The following is a 27846-nucleotide window of genomic DNA, read 5'->3' on the forward strand; positions in this document are numbered from 1 at the left end:
CTGATCAGTCTTCTCCTTGTCTGAGCTGAAAGTTTAGAGGGACGGCCAGGTCTTGGTAGATTTGCAGTGGTCTGATACTCCTTCCATTTCAATATTATCGCTTGCACAGTGCTCCTTGGGATGTTTAAAGCTTGGGAAATCTTTTTGTATCCAAATCCGGCTTTAAACTTCTTCACAACAGTATCTCGGACCTGCCTGGTGTGTTCCTTGTTCTTCATGATGCTCTCTGCACTTTTAACGGACCTCTGAGACTATCACAGTGCAGGTGCATTTATACGGAGACTTGATTACACACAGGTGGATTGTATTTATCATCATTAGTCATTTAGGTCAACATTGGATCATTCAGAGATCCTCACTGAACTTCTGGAGAGAGTTTGCTGCACTGAAAGTAAAGGGGCTGAATAATTTTGCACGCCCAATTTTTCAGTTTTTGATTTGTTAAAAAAGTTTGAAATATCCAATAAATGTCGTTCCACTTCATGATTGTGTCCCACTTGTTGTTGATTCTTCACAAAAAAATACAGTTTTATATCTTTATGTTTGAAGCCTGAAATGTGGCAAAAGGTCGCAAAGTTCAAGGGGGCCGAATACTTTCGCAATGCACTGTATATTTACCTGATTGAGATGTATTCATTTGTTGTTCGTTTTTGGCCCCCCCTCTTGCCCATTCATTGTACTGTGGTAAGTGTGTTAGGATAAAGGCAGGAAGTTGGGCCTTCGGGGGGACGAGTCCTAGCTAGACACGGGAGAGGTATAGTCTTGACCATACAGACATACAAACAGGTCATATTATGTATTTTCCATGTCAATGAATCTATGCTTTAAACTGATTGGAGAATCATTTGTTAGACATAAGAATAAACCTTTTTGTTGCACCATATCCCTGGATCTCATAGAATGTTTTGGCCGTTTGGAAACCTTGAATGTGGACAGTATACGTACGAAACAACCCCGCTTTCAGGCTAGGGCAGGGGCTATGGTAAAGAGGAAAGGAAGCAAATACACTTTGTTATGCACTTTTGAAGAAATCTTCATCAGAGCTCATTGGCGCTGCTTTTGGAAGAAAGCTCAGATGGGCATCGGTACAAAACAAACGTTCAAAACAATATTGTGACGAAACATGTAACTCATGAATATGCATGAATAGTATTTTCAGTAGGTTACATCATTTTACTGTTTGGAACTAATTTAACCGATTGTTAATGGGGGTCAGTTAGTCGGCAGCAAAATCGACTGTGCTGCAAGTGCCTGTGCTGTCCTGTTAAGACTTTAGTCCAATCAGAACCCACTCCAATCAGCCATGTCTAATCACCCACAGTGCATCTGTGTAGGCTCAAGAACTCCTCAACCAGTCCACTACCCTAAACACTGCAGAAATCTGATAGGTTTTTATCTCAGGAATGTTTCATGGTCACCACTAATGGCCTAACCTCTTATCAATATTTATATCTCACATAATCAGAAACTGTTGTTCAGTCTTAGTGAGTCATACTTCGAAGTAAAAGCTCTAATTCAGCTTGATAATTAACATACTTGTATATAACAAAAAATAGCATCGTTTCTGCTAGCAACTCTGCATTAAAGTTAATAGGTTATTGATTGGAATGGCCCTACCAGCCGGACAGGGTTTCGTTAGCCGGTAATAGCCGGACTTTGGCCCAAAAATAGCAAAGCCAATAATTAAAATTGGCACTGGCAAAAGAAATATGCTTTTTAGCATAAGACACACTCCTAGTCCTATTAGCAACCGATAGTTGTTGCATCTTTAAATGTTCTCCTCTTTCTAAATGTTTAATCTGTCACTTTGACAACAGTGTTTTCCCACTAACTGTAGGCCTATTATGAAACTAACATTTGCGCGTATACTACGGCCTTGTGCGCATTGCTGCGCTTATAATGTGAAGAAATGGGCCTATTAGTTTAACAACATTTTAAGCTAAACGTTCTGATTTGTTGCATCAGATTCATACCTTTTTAACTTGTTTTATGTAGCCTAGGCCTACTGGTTGTATGAATTTGAGATCTATCATCTCACAACGTTCCCAGAGTCTGTTTGGAATAGCCTATTTCTTTCTTGACAAGCTAAACAATAGAATAGGTCAACTTTTCTACTATGGGGGACAGTAGATTGACATAGGCTAGTGATTTTGTTGTTCGTAAATTGTTGGCTGAGGAAAAGTAAATGTGGATAGTTATTCTAAGTGCACATCAGAATTAGAGAAGGACGCACTTCATTGCATCCTCGACTTGCATGTTCTGTTAAGATTAATTACCATAACCTAAATGTGATTTCTGTCATTCTGAGCGCTGTGGGTGGACGCCCTAATCAGGTTATGCACCCGATGCATATTGGTCCAGTAAATTTCTCAAATGTCTGGTAAATTAATATGTTGCTGGTGAAATTTCCAGCGCCACATTTTCAAAATGAACACCCTGCAGCAGGGTTAATAAATGTAATACCAAGACGTCATACTCAGAATGTAACGAAGAGCTGAACCAGGATCCAGACGTTAGGCTGGTAAGGGCTAGACAGTGAATGTCCTTTCTTACCACCCACTCCTCTAAGGCTCTGTCTGTGTCCGTGTCCAGACTGCAGCTCCAGTCCACGTGAGTGCTGATGTCACCTCTGATGTCATCCCTGACAGAGTCCCATACAGAAACACCTGGTCCATCGTTCCTACTGCCAGATCTACAGAGACAGGTGATTTGAAATAAAAACGATGGCATCGGAACAAGAGTATGCCACACCTTCTGAAAAAACAGACACTGTGTATTGTATTGAGATCCAATGAGATGAGAAGCTTTACTGCAGGTTCAATTAGGAGCAGCAAGTTGAAGCATGGTGCGCCCAGTGCCCACCTGGTGGTGCGCCCAGTGCCCACCTGGTGGTGCGCCCAGTGCCCACCTGGTGGTGCTCCCAGTGCCCACCTGGTGGTCTGCCCAGTGCCCACCTGGTGTGCGCCCAGTGCCCACCTGGTGGTGCGCCCAGTGCCCACCTGGTGGTGCGTCTGTAGCATCTGCTCTCATCCCAGGAGGTCCAGCGGAGTTTCTCTCTCTTTTCACACCCCAGATGCCTCTGGGAAAAGGTCTCGTCACACAGCAGCTCCTCCTCTTCCTGTCTCTCTCTCTCTTCCAGGGGTGGGTTATCAACCACTCTCCAGCTGTAGGGAAGGAGGGAGGAGCAGAGCAACGTGTGAGGCGAAGAAATAACACACAGATCAAAGGACATCGAAGAACAGACCATTTTCAGGGATGCAAACTGGCGAGGGCCCAAAATAGGAAGGTTTGATCATTCACACTCAAAATAGTGTTAAGCAAAAACATGTGGCTGTTTTGTTAAGAAGTAACTCAAGCCAAAGAACAAGCACCAGAAGTCATACCTGGGAGTTATAATGTCTTTGTAGTGAAGTTTCTCCACCTTGGTAGTGGCAGCTAGGGACGTGGGGATGACGATGTTGTCAATGTTGTAAACACTCTCTCCCTGACATCTGCAGATTGGATCCTGAGAACAACATAGCATAGACAAAACTGTCACATAGCTCACTAATACATCAACAAGCACACCGTTCGTTATAAACGCCTCAACTAGATGTCCGAATGCAATGTATTACAAGTCAATTCACAAGTTGCTTACTTTTCAAGCTATAAATCCAGGTAGTGTGGGAGCAAAAGGTACATATAGGGACAAACATAATACTATTGAGCAAAGAAAGGTTTACATTAGACCACAAGAGGAAGAGGACACACTTAGAGTGCATTTGCCATTCTGGTAAAAACAGGAAACCAAGAAATAACAGACGTAATGACCAAAGCCATAAAATGCATAAATGTTTAGGGTAAAATGCATTGTCTATTGTATAGGACAAGAAACCAAAGTAAGGCCATGAGAGCATAGGACAGCTGGACATACCAAGGTCAGAGGGACACACAAAGGAGGGGGTCAGCCAAATGACCAACGGATGGACTATAGACATAGGACATATATTTTTAGGACAGGAAGAGAAGAGACATATAGTCTACTAGTCCTAATAAGGACAGACATACCAAAGAACACACCAAGCTAAACATAAGGGGCCCATAGGATAAGATGGGCATGTATTATTTTTGGGACATGAAGAGGTCCTGTCACCATTATAATGCCCATATCTGAAAGCAGATATGGGCATTATTGGGTGTGAACAAGCAGGAAGCACAGATTGAAAGATAATGGTGGCAGATGGACTGAGGGAAGTAACTCCATTTGCATGTGGGATGGACTCATATGTTGTTTGTGTATAAAAACAGAGCCAGAGCTCTGGAAAAGTGTGTGTTCCACGGACCATCTAGGCTTCTGATATGTTTGTATTAAAAGCCTATATTGAATTCACAAGTTCTTGTAAACTCTCCACGACAGTTGGAAGGCAGTATTGGAGCTATAATGCACACAAGTAGCCAGGCAGTATTGAAGCTATAATGTGTGTGTGTGTGTGTGTGTGTGTAGTACCTGTTTGTGTGTGTGTGAGGTCTGGGGTGTAACAGCATCCTCCAGGCTCTCATCTGGACTGTCCTCAGGGTCTGACAGCTGAGACAAGAGGTCCTCCTCATCTATAGACAAACAACACATTACTGTGAACACCATGGGTTGCTCTGTAACAGGCTACATATCATATGTGTAGTGAATACATAACTACAACAGCAGGCTACATGCATGTATATATATATATTTTTAATGTTACCTTTATTTAACTAGGGAAGTCAGTTAAGAACAAATTCTTATTTACAATGACGGCCTACCCCGGACCAATTGTGCGCCGCACTATGAGACTCCCAATCGGCCGGATGTGATACAGCCTGGATTCGAACCAGGGCCTGTAGTGAAGCCTCTTACACTGATATGCAGTGCCTTAGACCGCTACGCCACTAGGGAGCCTAACATGTAAGTTGGATATGATCAGGACAACATAGAAAATCAGGGAAATCATGACTTAACTAGGGGATAGGTCCGTTTCTATTAGAAATTAATGGAGGACAAATGCCTAAAAAGCAGAAATTCCTGATTAATCAAGGAAAAATCCCATCCCAGGGATCACCCCTTCAATTAAGTGGATTCGGCTATTTCAGCCACATCCGTTGCTGACAGGTGTATAAAAATGGGGACCCAGCCATGCAATCTCCATAGACAAACATTGGCAGTAAATTGGTCTTACTGAAGAACTCAGTGACTTTCAACGTGGCACCGTCATAGGATTACACCTTTCCAACAAGTCAGTTTGTCAAACGTCTGCCCTGCTAGAGCTGTCCCGGTCAACTGAAAGTGCTGTTATTGTGAAGTGAAAACGTCTTGGAGCAACAACGACTCAGCCACGAAGTGGTAGGCCACACAAGATCACAGAACGGAACCACCGAGTGTTAACGCGTAAAAATCATGTCATCGGTTGCAACACTCAATACAGAGTTCCATACTGCCTCTGAAGCAACATCAGCACAAAAACTTTTCGTTGGGAGCTTCGTGAAATGGGTTTCGATGGCCGAGCAGCCGCACACAAGCCTAAGATCACCATGTGCAATACCAAGAATCGTCTGGAGTGGTGTAAACTCGCTGCCATTGGACTCTGGATATGTGTTCTCTGGAGTGATCATCCGGCTTCACAATCTGGCAGTCAGACAGACAAATCTGGGTTTGGCGGATGCCAGGAGAACGCTACCTGTCCCAATGCATTGGTGGAGGAGGAACAATGGTCTGGGGCTGTTTTCCATGGTTCGGGCTAGTCCTCTTCGTTCCAGTAAAGGGCAGTCAACGCTACAGCATACAATGACAATCTAGACGATTCTGTGCTTCCCACTTTGTGGCAACAGTTTTGGGAAGGCCCTTTCCTGTTTCAGCATGACAATGCCCCCATGCACAAAGCGTGGTCCATACAGAAATTATGTGTTCTGTGGCAGAATTTGACTGGCCTGCACAGAGGCCTGACCTCAATCGAACACCTTTGGAATGAGTTGGAACGCCGACTGCAAGCCCAACATCAAGGCCAACCTCACTAATGCAAGTACCTTCAGCCATGTTTTAACATCTAGTGGAAACCTTCCCAGAAGAGTGAAGGTTGTTAAAAAAGCAAAAGGGGGGGGGGGGACTAATTCAATATTACTGCCCATGAATTTGGAATGAGATGTTCAACGAGCAGGTGTCCACGTACTTTTGTCATGTAGTGTACCTTCTATGGTCTTGTGGGTGTGTCTCCTTTTCCTCCCTCCACAATAAGCCTTCCTGTGTGGGGTCTGAGCAGAGCCCGCCCATCTGACAGGTGACACACCCCTGGCCACTCCCCTCCGGTTCCTCCCATGCTGCTTGTGGCTGCAATCTGGAATGACACAGCAGCCAAGTTAAAGCAACAGACGAAAATTCCCCTGTCTGAAACCACCCTCCAAACCCCCATAGGATTACAAGGCTTGGTTAGAGAGTAGCCTATAATAACATATCAGTCTAATGTTGAACTATTAATCCCATTAGGTTAGACATATTCCTTCTCAACGCTTTCCCACTTCAGTTCTACAAACAATCAAGGTCTTTGTCTTGGGCCTGTTTCATTGTTAGGATTACAGATATGTTGTTCGGGGTTGGGCGGCTGATAATTACATAGATGTCATCTGCAGTGTGGGCTGTAAGGTTGCAGGACTGAACAGGACAAGTGGTACTGAATCCTAAATAATGCCTCAAACTGCCACCGTCGTGCTGCCTGCCTGTCATGGCCAGATAAGCAGGACAATAACTGCAGCTTTCATCTCTCAACATCTCCCCCTCCTCTCTGACAACATCTTCCCCTCTCCCCCTCCATCTCCCCCACATCCCTCTCCTACCACATCTCCCCCACATCCCTCTCCCACCACATCTCCCCACATCCCTCTCCCACCACATCTCCCCCACATCCCTCTCCCACCACACCTCCCCCACATCCCTCTCGCACCACACCTCCCCCACATCCCTCTCGCACCACACCTCCCCCACATCCCTCTCGCACCACACCTCCCCCACATCCCTCTCGCACCACACCTCCCCCACATCCCTCCCCTACCAAATCTCCCCCACATCCGTCTCCTACCACATCTCCCCCACATCCGTCTCCTACCACATCTCCCCCACATCCGTCTCCTACCACATCTCCCCCACATCCCTCTCCTACCACACCTCCCCCACATCCCTCTCCTACCACACCTCCCCCACATCCCTCTCGCACCACACCTCCCCCACATCCCTCTGCTACCACATCCCTCTCCCACCACATCTCCCCCACCACATATCCCCCACATCCCTCTGCTACCACATCCCTCTCCCACATCCCTCTCCCACCACATCACCCCCACATCCCTCTCCCACCACATCACCCCCACATCCCTCTCCCACCACATCACCCCCCCTACCACATCTCCCCCACATCCCTCCCCTACCACATCTCCCCCACATCCCTCTCCTACCACATCCCTCTCCTACACACCTCCCCCACATCCCTCTTCTACCACACCTCCCCCACATCCCTCTCCCACCACATCTCCCCCACATCCCTCTCCCACCACATATCCCCCACATCCCTCTGCTACCACATCCCTCTCCCACCACATATCCCCCACATCCCTCTGCTACCACATCCCTCTCCCACCACATCCCTCTCCCACATCCCTCTCCCACTACATCACCCCCACATCCCTCTCCCACCACATCACCCCCACATCCCTCTCCCACCACATCACCCCCACATCCATCTCCCACCACATATCCCCCACATCCCTCTGCTACCACACCCCTCTCACACATCCCTCTCCCACCACATCTCTCCCACATCCCTCTCGCACCACATCTCCCCCACATCCCTCTCCCACCACATCTCCCCACATCCCTCTCGCACCACATCTCCCCGACATCCCTCTCGCACCACTTCTCCCCGACATCCCTCTCCCACCACATCTCCCCGACATCCCTCTCCAACCACATCCCTCTCCCACCACATCACCCCCACATCCCTCTTCCACCACATCACCCCCACATCCCTCTCCTACCACATCACCCCCACATCCCTCTCCCACCACACCTCCCCCACATCCCTCTCCTACCACACCTCCCCCACATCCCTCTCCCACCACATCTCCCCCACATCCCTCTCCCACCACATATCCCCCACATCCCTCTGCTACCACATCTCCCCCACCACATATCCCCCACATCCCTCTGCTACCACATCCCTCTCCCACATCCCTCTCCCACCACATCACCCCCACATCCCTCTCCCACCACATCACCCCCACATCCCTCTCCCACCACATATCCCCCACATCCCTCTGCTACCACACCCCTCTCACACATCCCTCTCCCACCACATCTCTCCCACATCCCTCTCGCACCACATCTCCCCCACATCCCTCTCCCACCACATCTCTCCCACCACATCTCTCTCACATCCCTCTCCTACCACATTTCCCCACATCCCTCTCGCACCACATCTCCCCGACATCCCTCTCGCACCACATCTCCCCAACATCCCTCTCGCACCACTTCTCCCGACATCCCTCTCCCACCACATCTCCCCGACATCCCTCTCCAACCACATCCCTCTCCCACCACATCACCCCCACATCCCTCTTCCACCACATCACCCCCACATCCCTCTCCTACCACATCACCCCCACATCCCTCTCCCACCACATCACCCCCACATCCCTCTCCCACCACATCCCTCTCCCACCACATCCCTCTCCCACCACATGCCTCTCCCACCACATGCCTCTCCCACCACATGCCTCTCCCACCACATGCCTCTCCCACCACATGCCTCTCCCACCACATGCCTCTCCCACCACATGCCTCTCCCACCACATGCCTCTCCCACCACATGCCTCTCCCACCACATCACCCCCACATCCCTCTCCTACCACATCTCCCCCACATCCCTCTCCCACCACATCTCCCCACATCCCTCTCCCACCACATCTCCCCCACATCCCTCTCCCACCACATCACCCCCACATCCCTCTTCCACCACATCACCCCCACATCCCTCTCCTACCACATCACCCCCACATCCCTCTCCCACCACATCACCCCCACATCCCTCTCCTACCACATCTCCCCACATCCCTCTCCTACCACATCTCCCCACATCCCTCTCCCACCACATCTCCCCCACATCCCTCTCCCACCACATCCCTCTCCCACCACATCCCTCTCCCACCACATCTCTCCCACATGCCTCTCCCACCACATGCCTCTCCCACATCCCTCTCCCACCACATCTCCCCGACATCCCTCTCCTACCACATCACCCCCACATCCCTCTCCTACCACATCTCCCCACATCCCTCTCCTACCACATCTCCCCACATCCCTCTCCCACCACATCACCCCCACATCCCTCTCCCACCACATCACCCCCACATCCCTCTCCCACCACATCACCCCCACGTCCCTCTCCCACCACATCACCCCCACATCCCTCTCCCACCACATCACCCCCTCAAGCAAACGAGACGGTGATCTTCCACATAATAGCAAATGTCAGTAGAATATTCATTGTGATGTTTGTTTTTTAGATCAATCATTGTCCATGTGGGGTGATTCAGGCTGGCAGGAAATCGAGTGGAGCAGAGTGAGTTAGGTCTCTAAAACGAATTCTCATTAGCCATGTGCCAGTGCCCCAGCCCCTCAAGCCAGCCCTTCTCTCCAGCCACAGCGCACTGCCTCAGAACCGCTCCCTTCAGCCCAGTGAGGATCGTTAGGAATCTTTAGGATCGTTAACCCCCCGCAGTCAATAGCCAACAGAGCAAGCAGCGAGGAGCAACAGGAGAGTAATGATTAGACTGGCTGACTCAGAGCTTACTGCTGTGAAAGTCCCCTGGTGAGATGCCAAAAGAGAATTACAGCCAATGCATCTACACTGGTAGCTCAGTAGGAGTCTTTACACAAGATAGCAGCATAGCTGAGATCACTGTCAATCTATTACTTTAAATGAGGAAGAACAAAGAAAAATCCCTGACAGGTTTCAGGGGACACTGTTGGTTTTAAGACGGGTCATACTGTTTTCTGAAACCATTAGTAATAGTCTATTAGATGCTACTCACTGAACCCTGATGGAGAAGTGTGTCCCCTGTCCATATAGCTGTGGTGGTAGTAGACATGACTGGACTCTGTCTTGACCGGTAGTAGAGGTCGCTGGACCCAGTCCTCTCTGAGCAGGGCAGCGTTCTGGAGGTGGTGGGACAGAAGGCTATCTGTGGAGAGAAGATCCAGACCAAACCTGCTGACTGACTGTATTAGGTTTGAAGAGGGGACTAGAAGAAGAAGAATATTCTAGAATATTATGAATTGAACAATGAGCATGACTCTGAATCGCTCCATCTACCTCACTACATACGGCCCACAATGAAATTTGTAAAAAATAATAATCGAAATCCCGATATGGCCCTTGAGCCAAACAGTTTGCCCACGCCTGTACAATTAAGCAATATGGCATGTGGGGGTGTGGTATATGGCCAATATACCATGGCTAAGGGCTGTTTTATTGCACAATGAAGAGTGCCGGTTTACAGTCCTTAGACGTGGTATATTGGCCATTTACCACAAACCACAGAGGTGCCTTATTGCTATTATAAACTGGATACCAACGTAATTAGGGCAGTAAAAAATACATGTTTTGTCATACCCGTATTATACAGTCTGATATACCACGGCTGTCAGCCAATCAGCATTCAGGGCTTGAACCACCCAAATTATAAGAGCCAATACACCAACTCCTAGCCAGTTCCCAGTAATAACCTCATCACAGTACAGCTGTGCGGAGTAGAGCTGACAGCTGCATTGTTGATTTGACACCCCTGTCCCATCTTAATAACTCTACAGTCTACATTCCACATACAACAGAGAGAGCTGTTTTGAGAGTGAGGGTACGTGGGATTTAACCTCCACAGCACAATACATAGAGTTACAGGAAAACACAGACCAGGGAAGGTGATTTAAAGGGCTTGAGAAGGACAGGGTAACAGAATACATGTTTTGCCGAATACACTGTGCTGTATTCAATATTTCACATCTGTAAATGGACAATAATATGCGTATTGGTGTTCAACATGCAAAGTCTTAAAGCTACAATATGTACTGTATCTTTTTGGGATACCCCACCAAATTCACATAGAAAGTTGTTATAGATCTGTCGTTCTTAATTGAAAGCAAGTCTAAGAAGCAGTAGATCTGTTCTGTGTGCTCTATTTCTATGGTTCCCATTCTTCAGTTTCCTTTTGCGTCTTTTACTTTCAGTTTTGTACACTAGCTTCAAACAGCTGAAAATACAATATTTTTGGTTATGGAAAAGATATTTCCGAGCGGTTCAAATCAGTGTTTCCCTTTACTGGTCCTACCGTACCCCCAACAGTACACATTTTAGTTATAGCGCTGGACAAACACACCTCATCCAACCCCTTGAGACCTTGATGATTAGTTGACAAGTTGGATCAGGTATGTTTGTCCAGCTTTACAATAAATATGTGTACTGTTGGGGGTACTCGAGGACCAGGATTGGGAAACACTGGTTTATATGTAACAATGATTATCTTCGCGATACGTGCTTGTTTTGTCACATATACTGAAATTAGGCAAACTATTAGAATGTTAGCAACCACGAACCGGCTGAGAAGTCTCTGCATAGTGCAGCTTTAAATGCTTTGAATGAATCATCACCTTAAAAAGCTCTGTCCATTTCATTATGTTAAGGCTTTAAAACAACATCCACATCAACCATGTTTTCCACTCAGTTTCAACCTGTTGTTGAACTTCTTCCTTCAAATTGATCAATCACAGTGAGGTGAGTTTTAAAAGCACATACTGTTTAGATAAGGGTTTGATGTGATTTTTGATTGCATTTGCATTGACATCAGAGTGGATAGAGGGACAATAGAGCCCTGAGTACCAGACTGTTAGGACCTGATGGAGGGACAATACAGCCCTGAGTACCAGACTGTTACGACCTGATGGAGGGACAATACAGCCCTGAGTACCAGGCTGTTACGACCTGATGGAGGGACAATACAGCCCTGAGTACCAGGCTGTTACGACCTGATGGAGGGACAATACAGCCCTGAGTATCAGACTGTTAGGACCTGATGGAGGGACAATACAGCCCTGAGTATCAGGCTGTTACGACCTGATGGAGGGACAATACAGCCCTGAGTACCAGACTGTTAGCAATCTGACAGTTGTTTGAGCATGTCCAGAGTGCATAAGAGGAGAGTACCGTGACCCAACTGTCATATGGAATGTTAATACAGTCACCGCAAAATACCTACATACAGTCCAGTTAGCCTTACACAAGAACACAGAGTATCATATCATCTGTCAGCACAGGGAGAGGAGTACCTACCTGAGGAGAGAGAGAGAACAGGGAGTGTCCTAAAGCCACTGGTCCTGGAGATCAGGGTGCTGCCGGAGGAACAGGCTGGGTCAGAACACAGGGCCAGGGGGTCACAGGACACAAAGGTGGGACAGAGGGAGGAGGAGAGGGAGGCTGAGTCCTGCAGGAGAGAGGAGGTATGAATAAAAACAGTCATTCAGATTCTAGAATAACTTACTCTCTACACCTCCAGGACCTGTGGATACAACTGATTTAATGAAGGAAACTATTATTAAACGCAAACCACCTGTGGCTCTTGAAGATAGCAACACTTTCAGAGACAATGACCACCATATGAAACTAATTTACAAAGGGATTTGTGTACAGAAGGGTTAAACATGGTGTTGTGACTTAGCCCAACCTCAGCTGGTTTCTCAGTTCTGCTAACATGAAGCCTTACTGTGTTGTTGCTGTGTGAGTCACTATGACCTGGAGGAGCAGCCAGCCGCTCAGCTAGCAGCTTTCTTCTCTTTCCTTTACTAATATCTCAGTAGGCTTGGCACATTGTCTTACTCTGTAATAAATAGCACCAGTCAGAGAGAGACGCCCCTGCCTGGCACTAGAGGTCGACCGATTATGATTTTTCAACGCCAATACGGATTATTGGAGGACCAAAAAAACCGATACCGATTAAATTGGCCGATATATATATATATATATATATATATATATATATATAAATATAAATAAAATCGGCCGATTAATCGTCATCGGTTTTTTATATATATATATATATGTAATAATGAAAATTACAACAATACTGAATTAACACTTATTTTAAAATAATATAATACATCAATAACATCTATTTAGTCTCAAATAAATAATGAAACATGTTCAATTTGGTTTAAATAATGCAAAAACAAAGTGTTGGAGAAGAAAGTAAAAGTGCAATATGTGCCATGTAAGAAAGCTAACATTTAAGTTCCTTGCTCGGAACATGAGAACATTTGAAAGCTGGTGGTTCCTTTTAACATGAGTCTTCAATATTCCCAGGTAAGAAGTTTTAGGTTGTAGTTATTATAGGAATTATAGGACTATTTCTCTCTATACCATTTGTAATTTATATACCTTTGACTACTGGATGTTCTTATAGGCACTATAGTATTGCCAGCCTAATCTCGGTAGTTGATAGGCTTGAAGTTATAAACAACGCAATATTTGAAGCACAGCGAAGAGCTGTTGGCAAATGCAGGAAAGTGCTGTTTGAATGAATGCTTACGAGCCTGCTGCTGCCTACCACCGCTCAGTCAAACTGCTCTATCAAATGTCAAATTATAGACTTTATTATAATATAATAACACACAGAAATACGAGCCTTAGGTCGTTAATATGGTAAAATCTTGAAACTATCATTTCGAAAACAAAATGTTTATTCTTTCAGTGAAATGCGGAACCTTTCCGTATTTTATCTAACGGGTGGCATCCTTAAGTCTAAATATGACTGTTACATTGCACAACCTTCAATGTTATGTCATAATTATGTACAATTCTGGAAAATTAATTACGGTCTTTGTTAGCAAGAAATTGTCTTTACACAGTTCGCAACGAGCCAGGCAGCCCAAACAAAAAGTTAAAATAAATTAATGTTAGCAGGCAATATTAACTAAATATGCTGGTTTAAAAATATATACTTGTGTATTAATTTTAAGAAAGGCATTGATGTTTAAGGTTAGGTACACATTGATTTCCTGGTGTTTTTACAGTCTTATGTCCAACAATGAAAATTCTACTAATAATTAGGCCCGCAAGCCGCCAATTTGGGAACCCTGGCCTAGAGGGTCAGCAGCAGGGCTGAGGAGATACACTGGGGGAATGTCCCAAATGGCACCCTATTCCCTATATACTGCACTACTTTGGATCAGAGGCTTATGGGCTGTGTGTGTTGCAGGTTGAAGCCCTACATCGGAGCAGGTTGATATTTAAAGCTCAGAACAGACTAGATGGATGATGCCAGTCTGTTTCTGCTCTCTTGCCAACTCATCGTAGAACTGGTCTGAGGCAAAAACACAAACAGTTCTGGAACCAGGCTAGATCAGACCAAACCAGTGGCAGGGAATAGCAGTCATGCAGGGTTTGACATTAAAAATGCACTGCTCCACTTTGTCTTGTTCAACTGCTACACAGAGCTCTTCACATCATCAGGATTAGCATCAGCATCACACATTGAGGATGTGGTGGTTAGTGATTTGCCTCCTGAGTGAGAGGTGAAGATCAGGGGCCGTATGTAGGAGTGCTAATCTACAATCAGGTCCCCCCGTCCACATTATTATATTCATCATGATCTTAAAGGCAAAACTGATCCTAGATCAGCCCTCCTACTGTGAGATGCTTTATGAATATGGGCCCAGAGGTTAAAAAAATGGTCCCTACCTGCTGTCTGTGGGTGGTGTTAATGAAGAGTCGAGGTTTGTGATAGGTCACCAGGGGTCGTGTACGGGCTGAGACACAGGTGGCATCCACTTGGAGGAAGTGCGGCCTCCTGCGGTTCACTCTCCTCCTCTTGGGTCCCTTCTGGGAGAAGGGGTCACATCCTCCCAGGAGCAGGCCCCTGCATGGGGACAACAGACGACGACACTCAGTGATCTATATTTCCATGACATCCAAAGCATCATATTCCCTTTATAGTGCATTGCTTTGGACCAGGGTCCATAAGGCTCTGTTCAAAATAGTTCACTACATAGGGAATAGGGTGCAATTTGGAACAAATCCATAGACTTAATTATTGAGAGTAAAAAAGACAAGAGGAAGGAAGAACTTCAGCTTAATGTTATTGATCCAAATCATAGCCGGACACAAAACCTTTCCACCGGTTGTTTTAAGGATAGGGAGCATGTTGAATATCATAGTGGTGGATAGGAGATCTGAGGTCCTCTCTGGGCTGTAGAGTACGGCTTTGGCCACTACTTTCTACCAGGACCCATCTCTCTATATTGCGTAATACTTTTGTCCAGATAATTATGGGCCCTGGTCAAAAGTAGTGCACTATATAGGAAATAGGGAGCCATTTGGGCCTAAACTAGTGGATACTGACTCACTATGGGCCTGTAATTTCCAGCCTTGGTGGGATATTTACGTTTCCCTTTGTTACAGGAAGTCAACTGATTTAGTTAGTTACCCTCCCTGGCCCTCCTCGACCCCGCCTCCTAGTCCTCTTTGGAACGGGCTTGAAATATCTTGGATCAAAACTAGACAAACGGTGTGCTCAAAATACGTCTCTGCTGTGCTGTCTGGGACAGAAATACAAACATCAGCTCTGAAGAAGTCCTAGAGTACAGCACCCCTGAGGATAGTCAGTTCCATCCAAAAAACTCAACCCCAGCTTTTTAGAGGGAGTGGTGGTGCCTTATAACAGCGTTGTCTAGAAGCCATTATGTCACATCATTTCCATTTAAAATTTTAATTAAAAACAGGTATGAAATTAGATTCTACAGAATCTAATCTCTGGCATCTAAGTAATCCATATTATTTTTATTTCGTATGGAAACATTTGATGTGGCTTTTGATTGCAGGTTATCTGCAGGTTACATGAAGATGAATTTAAACCCTTTTTAATGCCACTCGGAATGGAATTTAATACACTGATGTCTGCGCGCACCACACACCTACTAGATTTCCCTCCAGAAAGGAGCCCATGTTGGCAAAAAGTTGTATTTTTAGGGCTAGCTCTTCACCAAAGCTATAGCCTACTTGGCTCTTATAACACGTAGGTGAGCTAGTTTAGCAATAAGTCAGACAGATTTATTAGCATACTGGCTATGGCTAGGCTATAGATGGCTGAAGCATCAGGTTTGCCCATCTGCATTTGTTAGGCTATCCAAAGTTTTCAGAATTTTGGTTTCGATATCAATCCAAAAACAAACGCAACATGCAACAATTTCAATGATTTTACAGAGTTACAGTTCATATAATGAAATCAATCAACTGAAATAAATAAATTAGGCCCTAATCTATGAATTTCACATGACTGAGCAGGGGTGCAGCCATGGGTGGGCCTAGGCAAACCCACTTGGGAGACAGGCACAGCCAATCAGAATGAGTTTTTCCCTTTCAAAAAGGTGTTATTACAGACAGAAATGCTCAGAAAGGCTGGTCGCAAGTGATCCTGCAGGTGAAAAAGACTGATGTGGAGGTCCTGGGCTGGCGTGGTTACATGTAGTCTGAAATCTGCCAATTTCTCTAAAACGACATACATTCTCTGGCGGACATTCAGTCAGCATGCCAATGCAGGCTTCTGATTCAGCACTGCTCAAACACACCCGTCAGCTTAACAAGGTCCTATTGAGCAGTTGATTTGTAGAATCTGGTGTGTTAGAGTGTGGCTGGAACAAAAGACTACCGGTACACAGCCAGTAGCTCTCCTGTACATATTATGCTAGAGCGTTTTCACATTAGTCTAAAATAATTCAGTGTATAAATTATCAAATGGCTATACTTCAAAGCAAGGTAGCTACGTGGGAGGGGATGACTGACTTATTCCAGGGCCAAGTAAGAAATTAAAGAAGTTAGCCATTTCATCTAACATGTTAAGGGAATGCTTTATAGATATTCTGAAGTGCAACGTCAAAATAGGATCCAGAATCATCTAATATATTTCTGGCTCTTTAGAGATTCATTTCTTTAATGTTTTTTGGGCATATTGGCCTAGGCTACAGCCTATGTGACATAATTTCCCACCTGAGGAAAAAACATTAGCTAGATTGCTAAATCTTAATATAATATTGTTGCTTTAGCCATGCAATTGATACAACGATAAATGTCCTACAAAAACTTCCCATTGGTAGGCAGGTCTATATAGACTACCACTGCAAATGGCACGCTCCGCTAGGCTGACACATCATCTCAATAACATACTGCGTTTGTAAAGTCATGTTAATTCCTCTATATTGACAGTTGAGAAATAATTGTTATACTTAGATAAAGCTGAGACTCAGTCGTTTTTTTAAAAATGAGTCTTTCATGAAATTATATTTTGAAATGTTGCTTAACTGTCAGTATGCTTGAGCTTATCAGAATGCATCTCTCCCTTCACTCCGTGTGTAAAGGGGGGAGCGGGAGTAAGAGCCAGCAGCAAAACAGGGACAGGGCAGATACTGTGCTTGCACTGCAGGAAGCAGGATAATGCACATTACTGTTGACCAGATAATGGTTTTAGAACACCCCAAAAATAAATCAGGAACGTTGTGTATCCTAATCATTGAAATTACCGGTGTAAGCAAAAAGGGCAATGTCAGTGTCGGTCATTTTCAGCTTATCATCTCAGCTCTAGTTAGTGTTGTCTATCAAATTGTATAGGCTTCCTTGCTCTTTCTTCTCTGGCAACGGTCAGACTCGCAATGGCACCTGATGTTACACACGCATACACACAGAGACGCACATGTGGATAGTCGTCTTGAGTATTATTTCATGTTACATTTGGTTTATTTTTCCATGGCGGCAGCAATTAAGCAGCGGCACAATAACGCAAACACTGTGGTCTTCTCTGTCACATTTTTTGAAGACCTTTGAAAACAGAATAAAAGACATTAAGAATTAAGGCCTTTAAATCAGATCATTTAAGGACCAGTGGACAGTCAGTGATTGACAGCCCAATTGATTTTCACCATGACATAGTATGCAACAGAGGCACAGGGTGCAGCTATTATAACAGAATAAATATTTTCATTGGAAAAGAGGTGCCTATTAATTAGAGAAAACACAGGCTTAGTGGGAATATCTGGTTTTGGCATGATTGTGGGTTAAGGTCAACATTCCCCTTTTCACACTACTGGGCCAAACGGAGTCGAGCCAAACCAAGCTGTACTGTATTGTATTGTACTGGGCTGGCCTGGTTACGCATCTACCATAGGTGTTGGAACCCAGGAAGAGTAAGGTGATTCTATAAACTAAACTGTGCAGGAGAGGACAATGTGGGCTGGCGGGGTGTATTGTGTGTGTACCTGCTGAAGGCTCTCTTGGTCTGTCCTTTCCACCTCCAGGAGTCTTTAGAGATTGGAGAGGAGGAGGGAGAGAGGTTCAGAGGAGGCATCAGGCTGTTGACGATTTGGCTCAGTTGGGCACTCTGAGAGGACAACACAACACATCATCCTCTACACAGTGCCATGAAAAAATATTTGACCCCTTTGATTCTCTATTTTTGCATATTCTTTCATACTAAATGTTATGAAATCTTCAATAACTGGTCGTGCTGCAATGATTGCAACCAAACACTTCCTGTAGTTGTTGATCAGTCTCTCACATCGCTGTGGAGGAATTTTGGCCCACGCTTCCATGCAGAACTGCTCTAACTGAGCAACAATTGTGGGTTTCAAACATGAACTTGAAGGACTTGAAATGAGCAGTTAATGTTTGAAAACCCACAAATGTCCCTGAGTTAAAGCAGTTCTGCATGGAAGAGTGGGCCAAAATTCTTCCACAGCAACGTGGGAGACTGATCAACAACTACAGGAAGCATTTGGTTGCAGTCATTGCAGCTAAAGGTGGCACAACCAGTTATTGAGTGTAAGAGGGTAATTCTTTTTTCACACAGGAGCATTGGGTGGTGCATAACTTTGTTTATGAAATAATTATGTAATTGTTGTTTTATTTGTTCACTCAGGTTCCCTTTATCTAATTTTAGGTTTTCGTTGAAGATCTGTATCTACTGAACTAAGGAGAAAAATAAATCTCATCCACTATATACAGTATCATCTGACAGAGGGCTCATTTGAAAAAGTAACCTAGGTTGCAATGTTACTGTTAAAATGTACCTGTCTCTGTATGTTCCTGAGGAGGCGTGTGGGGCTGCTGGGTTCATTCTCCAAGTCGGAGGGAGCGTCTCTAGCGGTCTCCCCCGCCCTGAACGACAACCCTGCTGTCTCCGTTAGTAACGTCTGCTGGATCTGCCTGTCCATCAACAGCTGCGATTCTGCCAAGACCACACCCCCCTGGGACCACACACAATCACACACACTGCCATCAACTCCACAACAAGGGCATATTCACACACCAGAGGTGGCTGGTGAGGGGAGGACGGCTCATAATTATGGCTGCTTGGAATGGAGTAACCAGAATGGCAATAACACAAGGAAATCATGTGTTTCATACCATTCCATTCATTCTGTTCCAGCCATTACTATGAGCATGTAAAGTGCCACCAGCAAGCACTGATTCAGAGCAAAGGTCTTGACTGAGGTCATTGAGTTTAGAGTTTCCTGGTGGCTCTCATGACTAGGTCTGTGGCGGTCAGGAAATTGTCCGCCTGTGAATGTCAAGCCAATATCCGACAGTAATTGACCATTAATTAACATAAACACATTTAACACATAGCATCTCCAAGGCTTCCCTACAAGCCACTGATGCAGATCTTTGGAGCATCTACATTTTAAAAAGTACAATAAATCCATGTAATATAGCCTACACGGTCACAATAAATCCATGTAATATAGCCTACATCGTCACAATAAATCCATGTAATATAGCCTACACCTTCACAATAAATCCATGTAATATAGCCTACACGGTCACAATAAATCCATGTAATATAGCCTACACGGTCACAATAAATCCATGTAATATAGCCTACATCGTCACAATAAATCCATGTAATATAGCCTACACCTTCACAATAAATCCATGTAATATAGCCTACACAGTCACAATAAATCCATGTAATATAGCCTACACCTTCACAATAAATCCATGTAATATAGCCTTCACCGTCACAATAAATCCATGTAATATAGCCTACACAGTCACAATAAATCCATGTAATATAGCCTACACCTTCACAATAAATCCATGTAATATAGCCTTCACCGTCACAATAAATCCATGTAATATAGCCTACACCTTCACAATAAATCCATGTAATAGCCTACACCTTCACAATAAATCCATGTAATATAGCCTACACCTTCACAATAAATCCATGTAACATAGCCTACACAGTCACAATAAATCCATGTAATATAGCCTACACAGTCAAAATAAATCCAGTATTTATTTTGGACAGGTCTAAAGAAACATGAAAATGAAGTCTATGTCAGAATATCATACTCTGAGTTGTCCTTATGTTAGGCACTGATCTGAACATGCCATATGGCTGTGGGCTGCACTAGTTAATTTAGCAGACAAGATTTTTTGAGAATTCCATGGCATTATTTTATATTATTTTATAGTCTGAAGAATACAATTGAACAAAGCTGAATAAAATAGAAAGGATATTTTCTCTAAATGATTTGAGGGAGTGAGCACTGTGTTGAGCGGTTAACAAAGAAAACAGGTCCTCCTATATGATTAGAGTTATTTATGTAACTTTAGTTGTGATACAAATGTTGGGCTATATGTTTACATTTGTAATACATTGCAAGGTTGCATGATGCGCCTAATAATGATTTGAAAAAAGTTGCATGAAAGGCATGAGCTCTGCTTTGTTTTTCCTGCAGGCTGTACACACAGTCTCTCATTCACAATTTGACAAGCACTTGATAATGGCTCAAATTTCCCAGTGGCATCCCCTATGAGTGGCCATGATGCCCCCTAAAAAATCCACGCCTTTTGCAGCCAGTGGCTGCTGTACCCTTGGGCTGAATATAATAGATATAATTCCCTTCTTCCGGCTGTATGCTCCAAAGAACCTCAGGCTAGTGAGGACAGACACATCGGGGACGCAACAAGATGAGTAGGCCTAACGAACAGAAAAAGCACTAGCCTATGTCAATCTACCGAAGACGTGGATGTCGATTAAGGCAGCCCCCCGCACCGCTCTGATTCAGAGGGGTTGGGTTAAATGCATAAGACACATTTCAGTTGAAGGCATTCAGTTGTACAACTGACTAGATATCACTCTTTCCTTTCCTCCATAGTACAAAAGTTGACCTATTCTATTCTGCGCAATAAAAAATATATTCCAAACAGTCTGGGACATTTGTGGGATGCAATAGATCTCAAATGAATACAACCACAGCATCAAAAGAACTTCACGCAATGAGGCTGAGGCAACAGATCAGAACGTTTAGCTTAAAATGTTGATAAACTATCAATACCTCATAATGACAAAGCAAAAACATGTTTATAGAAATTGTTGCTAATTTATTAAAAATAAAAACAGAAATATCACATTTACATAAATATTCAGACCCTTTTAGTCAGTACTTTGTTGAAGCACCTTTGGCAGCAATTACAGCCTCGAGCCTTCTTGGGTAGGACGCTACAAGCTCAGCTGTATTTGGAGAGTTTCTCCCATTCTTCTCTCAGATCCTCTCAAGCTCTGGCAGGTTGGATGGGGAGCGTTGCTGCACAGCTATTTTTCAGGTCTCTCCAGAGATGTTAGATCGGGTTCAAGTCCGGGCCCTGGTTGGGCCACTCAAGGACATTCTTTCGCCCCAGTCTGAGCGCTCTGGAGCAGGTTTTCATCAAGGATCTTTGTACTTTGCTCCGTTCATCTTTCCCTCGATCCTGACTAGTCTCCCACTCCCCCACAGCATGATGCTGCCACCACCATACTTCACCATAGGGGTGGTGCCAGGTTTCATCCAGATGTAACACTTGGCATTCAGGCCAAAGAGTTGAAACTTGGTTTCATCAGACCAGATCATCTTGTTTCTCATGGTTTGAGAGTCTTTCGGTGCCTTTTACTGAGGAGTGGCTTCTGTCTGGCCACTACCATAAAGGCCTGATTGGTGGAATGTTGCAGAGATGGTTGTCCTTCTGGAAGGTTCTCCCATTTTCACAGAGGAACTCTAGAGCTCTGTCAGAGTGGCCATCGGGTTCTTGGTCACCTCCCTGACCAAGGCCCTTCTCCCTGAATTGCTCAGTTTGGCCGGGTGGCCAGCTCTAGGAAGTCTTGGTGGTTCTAAACTTCTTTCACTTAAGAATGATGGAGGCCACTGTGTTCATGGGGACCTTCAATGCTGCAGACATTTTTTCGTACAGTTCCTCAGATCTGTGCCTCAACACAATTCTGTCTCTGAGCTCTACGGACAATTCCTTCGACCTCATGGCTTTGCTCTGACATGCACTGTCAACTGTGGGACCTTATATAGACTGGTGTGTGCCTTTTCAAATCATGTCCAATCAATTCAACTTACCATAGGTAGACTCCCATCAAGTTTCAGCTCAAGGATGATCAATGGAAACAGGATGCACCTCGAGTCTCATAGCAAAGGATCTGAATACTTATGTACAGTAAATAAGGTTTCTGTTTAAAAAATACATAAATTATAAAGTGGCAAAATAAAAAATAAAACAACTTTTTGCTTTGTCATTATTGGGTATTGTGTGTAGATTACTGAGGATTTAAAAAATAATCAATTTTAGAATAAGTCTGTAAAGTAACAAATTGTGGAAAAGGTCAAGGGGTCTGAATACTTTCCGAAGGCACTGTAAATACCGAATGCAGGACACTTTTCCCATGGTTAATTCTCATGCCAGCCAGGTAGGTTATACTCCTGTTGTAAAGATTAGGAAAGTTGAGAAATATAGTAGGCCTAGCCTATAGAAAGCTCCTCTTTTTATTAGTGGCTGTCACTATTTTCTCACGCAGTTGCATAGCCTATAGAAATGTTGTGCAACATGAGCTCATGGGCTCTCATGAAGTGTTTGATTAGATTTTCGATTGGAGGGGCAATATAGTACAAGGCAGTTAGCAAGATTGGTCATTAGTAGCCTACCATCAGCAGCATCAAAGCCTGGAGAAGCCTAATTATCGTGACTAAACGGTCACGTGGAATTCGACTGCCTTCATGACTCGTGACCGCCGGTGTGGCGGTAATACTGTCACCGTAACAGCCCTACTCATGACTGCTGATGCGATCTGAGTGACAATGACTAAATTAGGAAATGAAAGAAATTAAAAACACCACAGGCATTTTACAGAGGGTAGAAGAACATGTCCACACTGATGTGACACACGCACACACAGGTGTATCTAATTCTACAGGGGACTGCCTAGAGCAGGGATGGGCAACTTTGATAGGGGTGGGGGGGACAAAAAAAATCAGAACTCATCATGAAGGGCCACAGTTGCTCACGGGTCTGCATAGTTCTACACATTTTGCCATGGGATGTAGACAAAATGTTTGCTGCCATTCTACGCATTTTGCAATGGGGCGGAGAGAAGATTTAGCTATTTTATAACTAATTTCATGCAACTCTACTCATTTTGCCACAGCACAGAGAGGAGATTGAACTATTTTCTAACTAATTTCATGCAACTCTACTCATTTTGCCACGGCACAGAGAGGATAATTAGCTATTTTACAGCTAATTTCCTGCAGGGTGAGACTGACTAACAAAATGGTTAATCCTTTTCCAAACACACCATTTCAATGAACGAATTAAACCTTGGGGCGTGCCTACTGGGGACCTGGGCCTTACCTTGGTGAAGGTGATCTGTTTGTGCAGGTCCTCCAGCTGTTGGATGCGTCCCTCGAGCTCTGCCACACGCAGCTGTAGCCAGGTCCATCTGCTGCCCGCCTCAGCCCTCTCCTTCTGCCACCTCCACTCACACCCAGGCCTACTGTGACAGAGAAGCGAGAGAAAGGGAGAGCCAGAGAGACCGTGAATAGAAGAGAGACGTGCTAATGCTGCCATTGTGTTTAGCGTAAGACCAGACAAGCATATTCATTTCTCTAGGTTTTGTATGATTTTTTAAAATCAGATTAAATACAAACTCTTCCTTGAAACAGGTTGAATGGTTGGAGTGTGTGTATGTTTACTGACCTTTACAATATAGATAGCCCAGCAGAACAGTACAGAGGCTGAGGACATATGGTTGATGTTTACACAGCAACAAATACACTACGACCTACATTATTCACCCTATTAAAGCATCAGATGAAAATGCTGCTTTTGCATATCAGCTTCTTCATATTGGTGGCAGATACTGTAGGCTAATGAGGGTAAATTGTTCTTATGCTAGTGACACTAGTAGGAAGTCTATCTAGGTCACAAATAAATCACCAGCAAGCTGTGCCTGTGTGTAGGTTTCCATGGAGCTCCTGACTGCGTTCCACTATTCCTCTGGTGTAGGCTAGCTAGCTGTCTGTGGCAGACACTCTACAGTCCAGTTAGATTTCGTTACCATGGCTCTGTGAAGCGGCCCTGGGAATGCCAGGAGCAAGCCACTTCAAACAGAGTGGACAACTAAAGGGAAAGGTTATCAGACCGGCTGGGTCGGCTTGAATGGTGGGGCATAGACCACCACACTAACAAACACAGGCCCAATGCTGTAGCCTCTCAAACTAAAACCTCTACATTTGGTTTCATTTCACAACAAGGAAAGTGAAAATTACTTTTGACATCCCTTGAGTTGTAGGATAGGTGGTGGAACTTCTCCACACTCTGTAGAAGTGTAAGCAAAAGAGAGATGTCACCTCCATCCCCAGGCAAGCAATCTCTCCTCTCCAACACAATTGCAGGCGCTGGGGCTGAGGCAGGCAGCACACCGACACAGTGGAGAGGAGGCGAGAGAGGACTGGAGCAGCCATCCACTTCCAGGTTGTAACAAACAAACAGCCCACAGTATCTGGGCACTATCTCCATTCTCCAGAAAGACACTGCTGCTGACCAATGGAAAACACCCCCCCACCCACCTATTCTATACTTGTGGGGCAATTTTAAAACCTACTCTTGCAGTTACACACGTTTTCAGCCCTGAACCCAACTGAGCAAAAAGCTGAGCTCTGCTTTCTTAAAACACTGTTATTGCTGTAGCTTGGGGCATAAAGTAAAGCCTACAGGGTGTGCCCCTCATTTCACTTTCCAGGAATTAGCCTAGTCTGCCACGGTCACTCCCAAGTCAAACTATGGACATACAGTGGACAAAAATTAACAGTTGTAACCACACTGTTTTAACATTGTCGAGAGGCCCAAAATAGCCCATCCACTCCGAAACATATTCCCGGGGGAGCATGTGTTGTGTATGCCATAAACTTTCCCCCATGGAGGAGCTAATGGAAGGAAGGCCACAGAGACAGACCATTCTACCCCAAAGAAATTGAATGAATAGAACAGACTTGGAACGATTCTAGTTCTGTGTTCTACCCAGCAGGAGATAGGGGCTCCAACAAAGACAAGACCATTACCGCCAGAATGATGCCAGACCCCCCCCCCATCCCCCAGTTCCTGGAGTTCATAAACCTGTACCCCTTTGTCATTCGCCCCTGTTTATTAGACAGGGAATCAAGGACATCCCTTCTACATCCCCCTCATGTCCCTTCTGCCCCATGCAAACCCTGTCGCCTTCCTATATCACTACATTCCAGACATGGTGAGCAGGTTACCTGACTAGAAGAGAACTGATAATCCGTGCGTTGGACTCAGGGCAAACAAGAGACATGAAACTTGACTTAATGCTAAGAAACCTGGCACAGTGTTTCTATATCAGAGAGATGTTACTAGCATCCTACCAGGGCAGAGATGTAACAGATACCAGGTAGGTAGGGAGACAAACAGACAGACCAACATTCTCCTAATTTAAATACTTCCCTTCTCTCTTCTGGGTCAATGGAGCGAGAAAGCACAGCATATTGGGAGTGAGAGCTGTAGAGGGCCAGGGGCTGTGGAGGAATCTGAGGCAGACTAAAGACCAACCAGATAGGTCCTCGCAAGGCAAACAAAGAAACATCACACTTTCCAGTCTCCACAGCTTTATGAAGGGAAAGGGCACCAAGTTTACCCAGGGCTTATTGGGTCAAAATGAAACATTAGGCTATGAGGGGGAGCCCAACACTGGAAGTGTTGGAACTGCTAAATTACTTCCATAGTGAGGGAGGGCTGACTTTCAACAGCTGTCATTCTAGTCCCGCCCTGTTTCTTTTCCCTCTCTCAACTCCTCTCAACGCTTGTTTGTTAGGGAATCTGCTGGCAAGGTGCCAGAGACCAACTACACGTGTACGATATTAAATTGAAGCAGTTTGCTACAGCAGGAAAATCATTCTGAAGCAATAGGAAATGTGAATTATTATGTGGATTATAATTAAATGGACATTTTTGTAGTGGTTGATACATTTTTTGTAAGGGGAAATCCAAGTTAAATTTAAAAGTGGAAACTACTAACTTTAGAACCCTTTTTAAACCTCAACTACACAAGGTTTACATTCCATGCATTGCAGGAAGGTTCTTCTGCAACAGGGGGATTAAATTGCGATTCTGCATATCTATGCAGCCAGGTCAGGATTAAACCTACAATCAACTCCCTGTTTATCTCCAACGGCTGTTATGGGCTCCTTTCCCCCGGCAACAATCAGCTAAAGGCACTCTCATAGGAATCTGGCTGGGTTGGATGAATGGGGAAGTAGACTATATAATGGTAAAAGCTGGTTGTGTGTGTCAAATGAAATGTAATTTTAACGTGTTTAGGGTCTGTGTTTTCCATTTACAATTAACTCAGTCACACATAGAATGTGTTTCTCATAACCTACCTCTCTGCCTAACCTTGTTTATTTAGCTCTAATAACCCACTATGATATCCAGGAAAACACCACAGCTATTTAAAATACATGCCTTTTTTAAACAAGAAACAGACCCAAGGTCAAAGCTACAGGTGTTCAGCTAACAACTTTTAACAAAATCTCATCCAGTGACACAGTTACCTCTGAAAATGCTGTTCCTGTTGCATACAGCTAGTAGGGCTCTATCAAATCTGCGTTGCACAGACCACTGACGGAATCGAGACTTTAAAACAGAATTTAACAATTTGCAACAATTCAACAACATGCAGCAATTTCTAAGATTTTACTGAGTTACAGTTCAGATATGGAAAGTCAATTTAAATAAATAAATTAAGGCCTAATCTATGGATTTGACAAGACTGGGAATACAAATATGCATCTGTTGGTCAGACACCTTAAAAAAAGGTAGGGGCGTGGATCAGAACTTGCCTCATGCAGCACAAAACATCTCCTTCGCATTGAGCTGATCAGGCTGTTGATTGTGGCCTGTGGAATTTTGAACCACTCCTCTTCAATGGCTGTGCAAAGTTGCTGGATATTGGCGGGAACTGGAACACGCTGTCATACGTGTCGATACAGAGCATCCCAAACTTGCTCAATGGGTGATATGTCTGGTGAGTATGCAGGCCATGAAAAACTGGGGCATTATCAGCTTCCCAGAATTGTGTAAATAAACATGAGGTGATGGCAGCGAATTAATGGCACGACAATGGGCATCAGGATCTTGTCACGGTATCTCTGTGCATTCAACTGCCATCAATAAAATGCAATTGTGTTCCTTGTCTGTAGCTTATGCCTGTACATACCATAACCCCAGTGCCACCATGGGGTACTCTGTTCCCAACGTTGACATCAGCAAACCGCTCACCCACACGACATCATACACGTAGTCCACGGTTGTGAGGCCAGTTGGACGTATTGCCAAATTCTCTAAAATGATGTTGGAGGTGGCTTATGATAGAAAATGTTAACATACTGCTTTACTCATTTCATTTGTATATACA

The 27846-nt window shown here is 44.6% G+C and overlaps 1 protein-coding gene across 3 annotated transcripts in view; it reads right to left on the minus strand.

The window, feature by feature from the left end:
* The window catches only part of kansl1l (KAT8 regulatory NSL complex subunit 1-like), a 41791-nt gene that overhangs the window by 5945 nt on the left and 8000 nt on the right, over window positions 1-27846 (minus strand). For 2 of the 3 annotated variants that reach the window (XM_036974809.1, XM_036974808.1), the window contains 11 exons: window positions 23766-23907; window positions 19157-19333; window positions 18347-18468; window positions 14781-14958; window positions 12378-12528; window positions 10087-10236; window positions 6177-6341; window positions 4487-4587; window positions 3384-3505; window positions 3000-3164; window positions 2554-2692 (listed from right to left, as the gene is read on the minus strand). In XM_036974809.1, the coding sequence (XP_036830704.1) occupies window positions 2554-2692; window positions 3000-3164; window positions 3384-3505; window positions 4487-4587; window positions 6177-6341; window positions 10087-10236; window positions 12378-12528; window positions 14781-14958; window positions 18347-18468; window positions 19157-19333; window positions 23766-23907 (1612 nt within the window). The remainder of the gene's footprint in view (window positions 1-2553; window positions 2693-2999; window positions 3165-3383; window positions 3506-4486; window positions 4588-6176; window positions 6342-10086; window positions 10237-12377; window positions 12529-14780; window positions 14959-18346; window positions 18469-19156; window positions 19334-23765; window positions 23908-27846) is intronic. The other variant, XM_036974810.1, reaches the window with a different exon arrangement.

This window comes from Oncorhynchus mykiss, chromosome 3, assembly GCF_013265735.2.
Source record: "Oncorhynchus mykiss isolate Arlee chromosome 3, USDA_OmykA_1.1, whole genome shotgun sequence".
NCBI classification, from domain to species: Eukaryota; Metazoa; Chordata; class Actinopteri; order Salmoniformes; family Salmonidae; genus Oncorhynchus; species Oncorhynchus mykiss.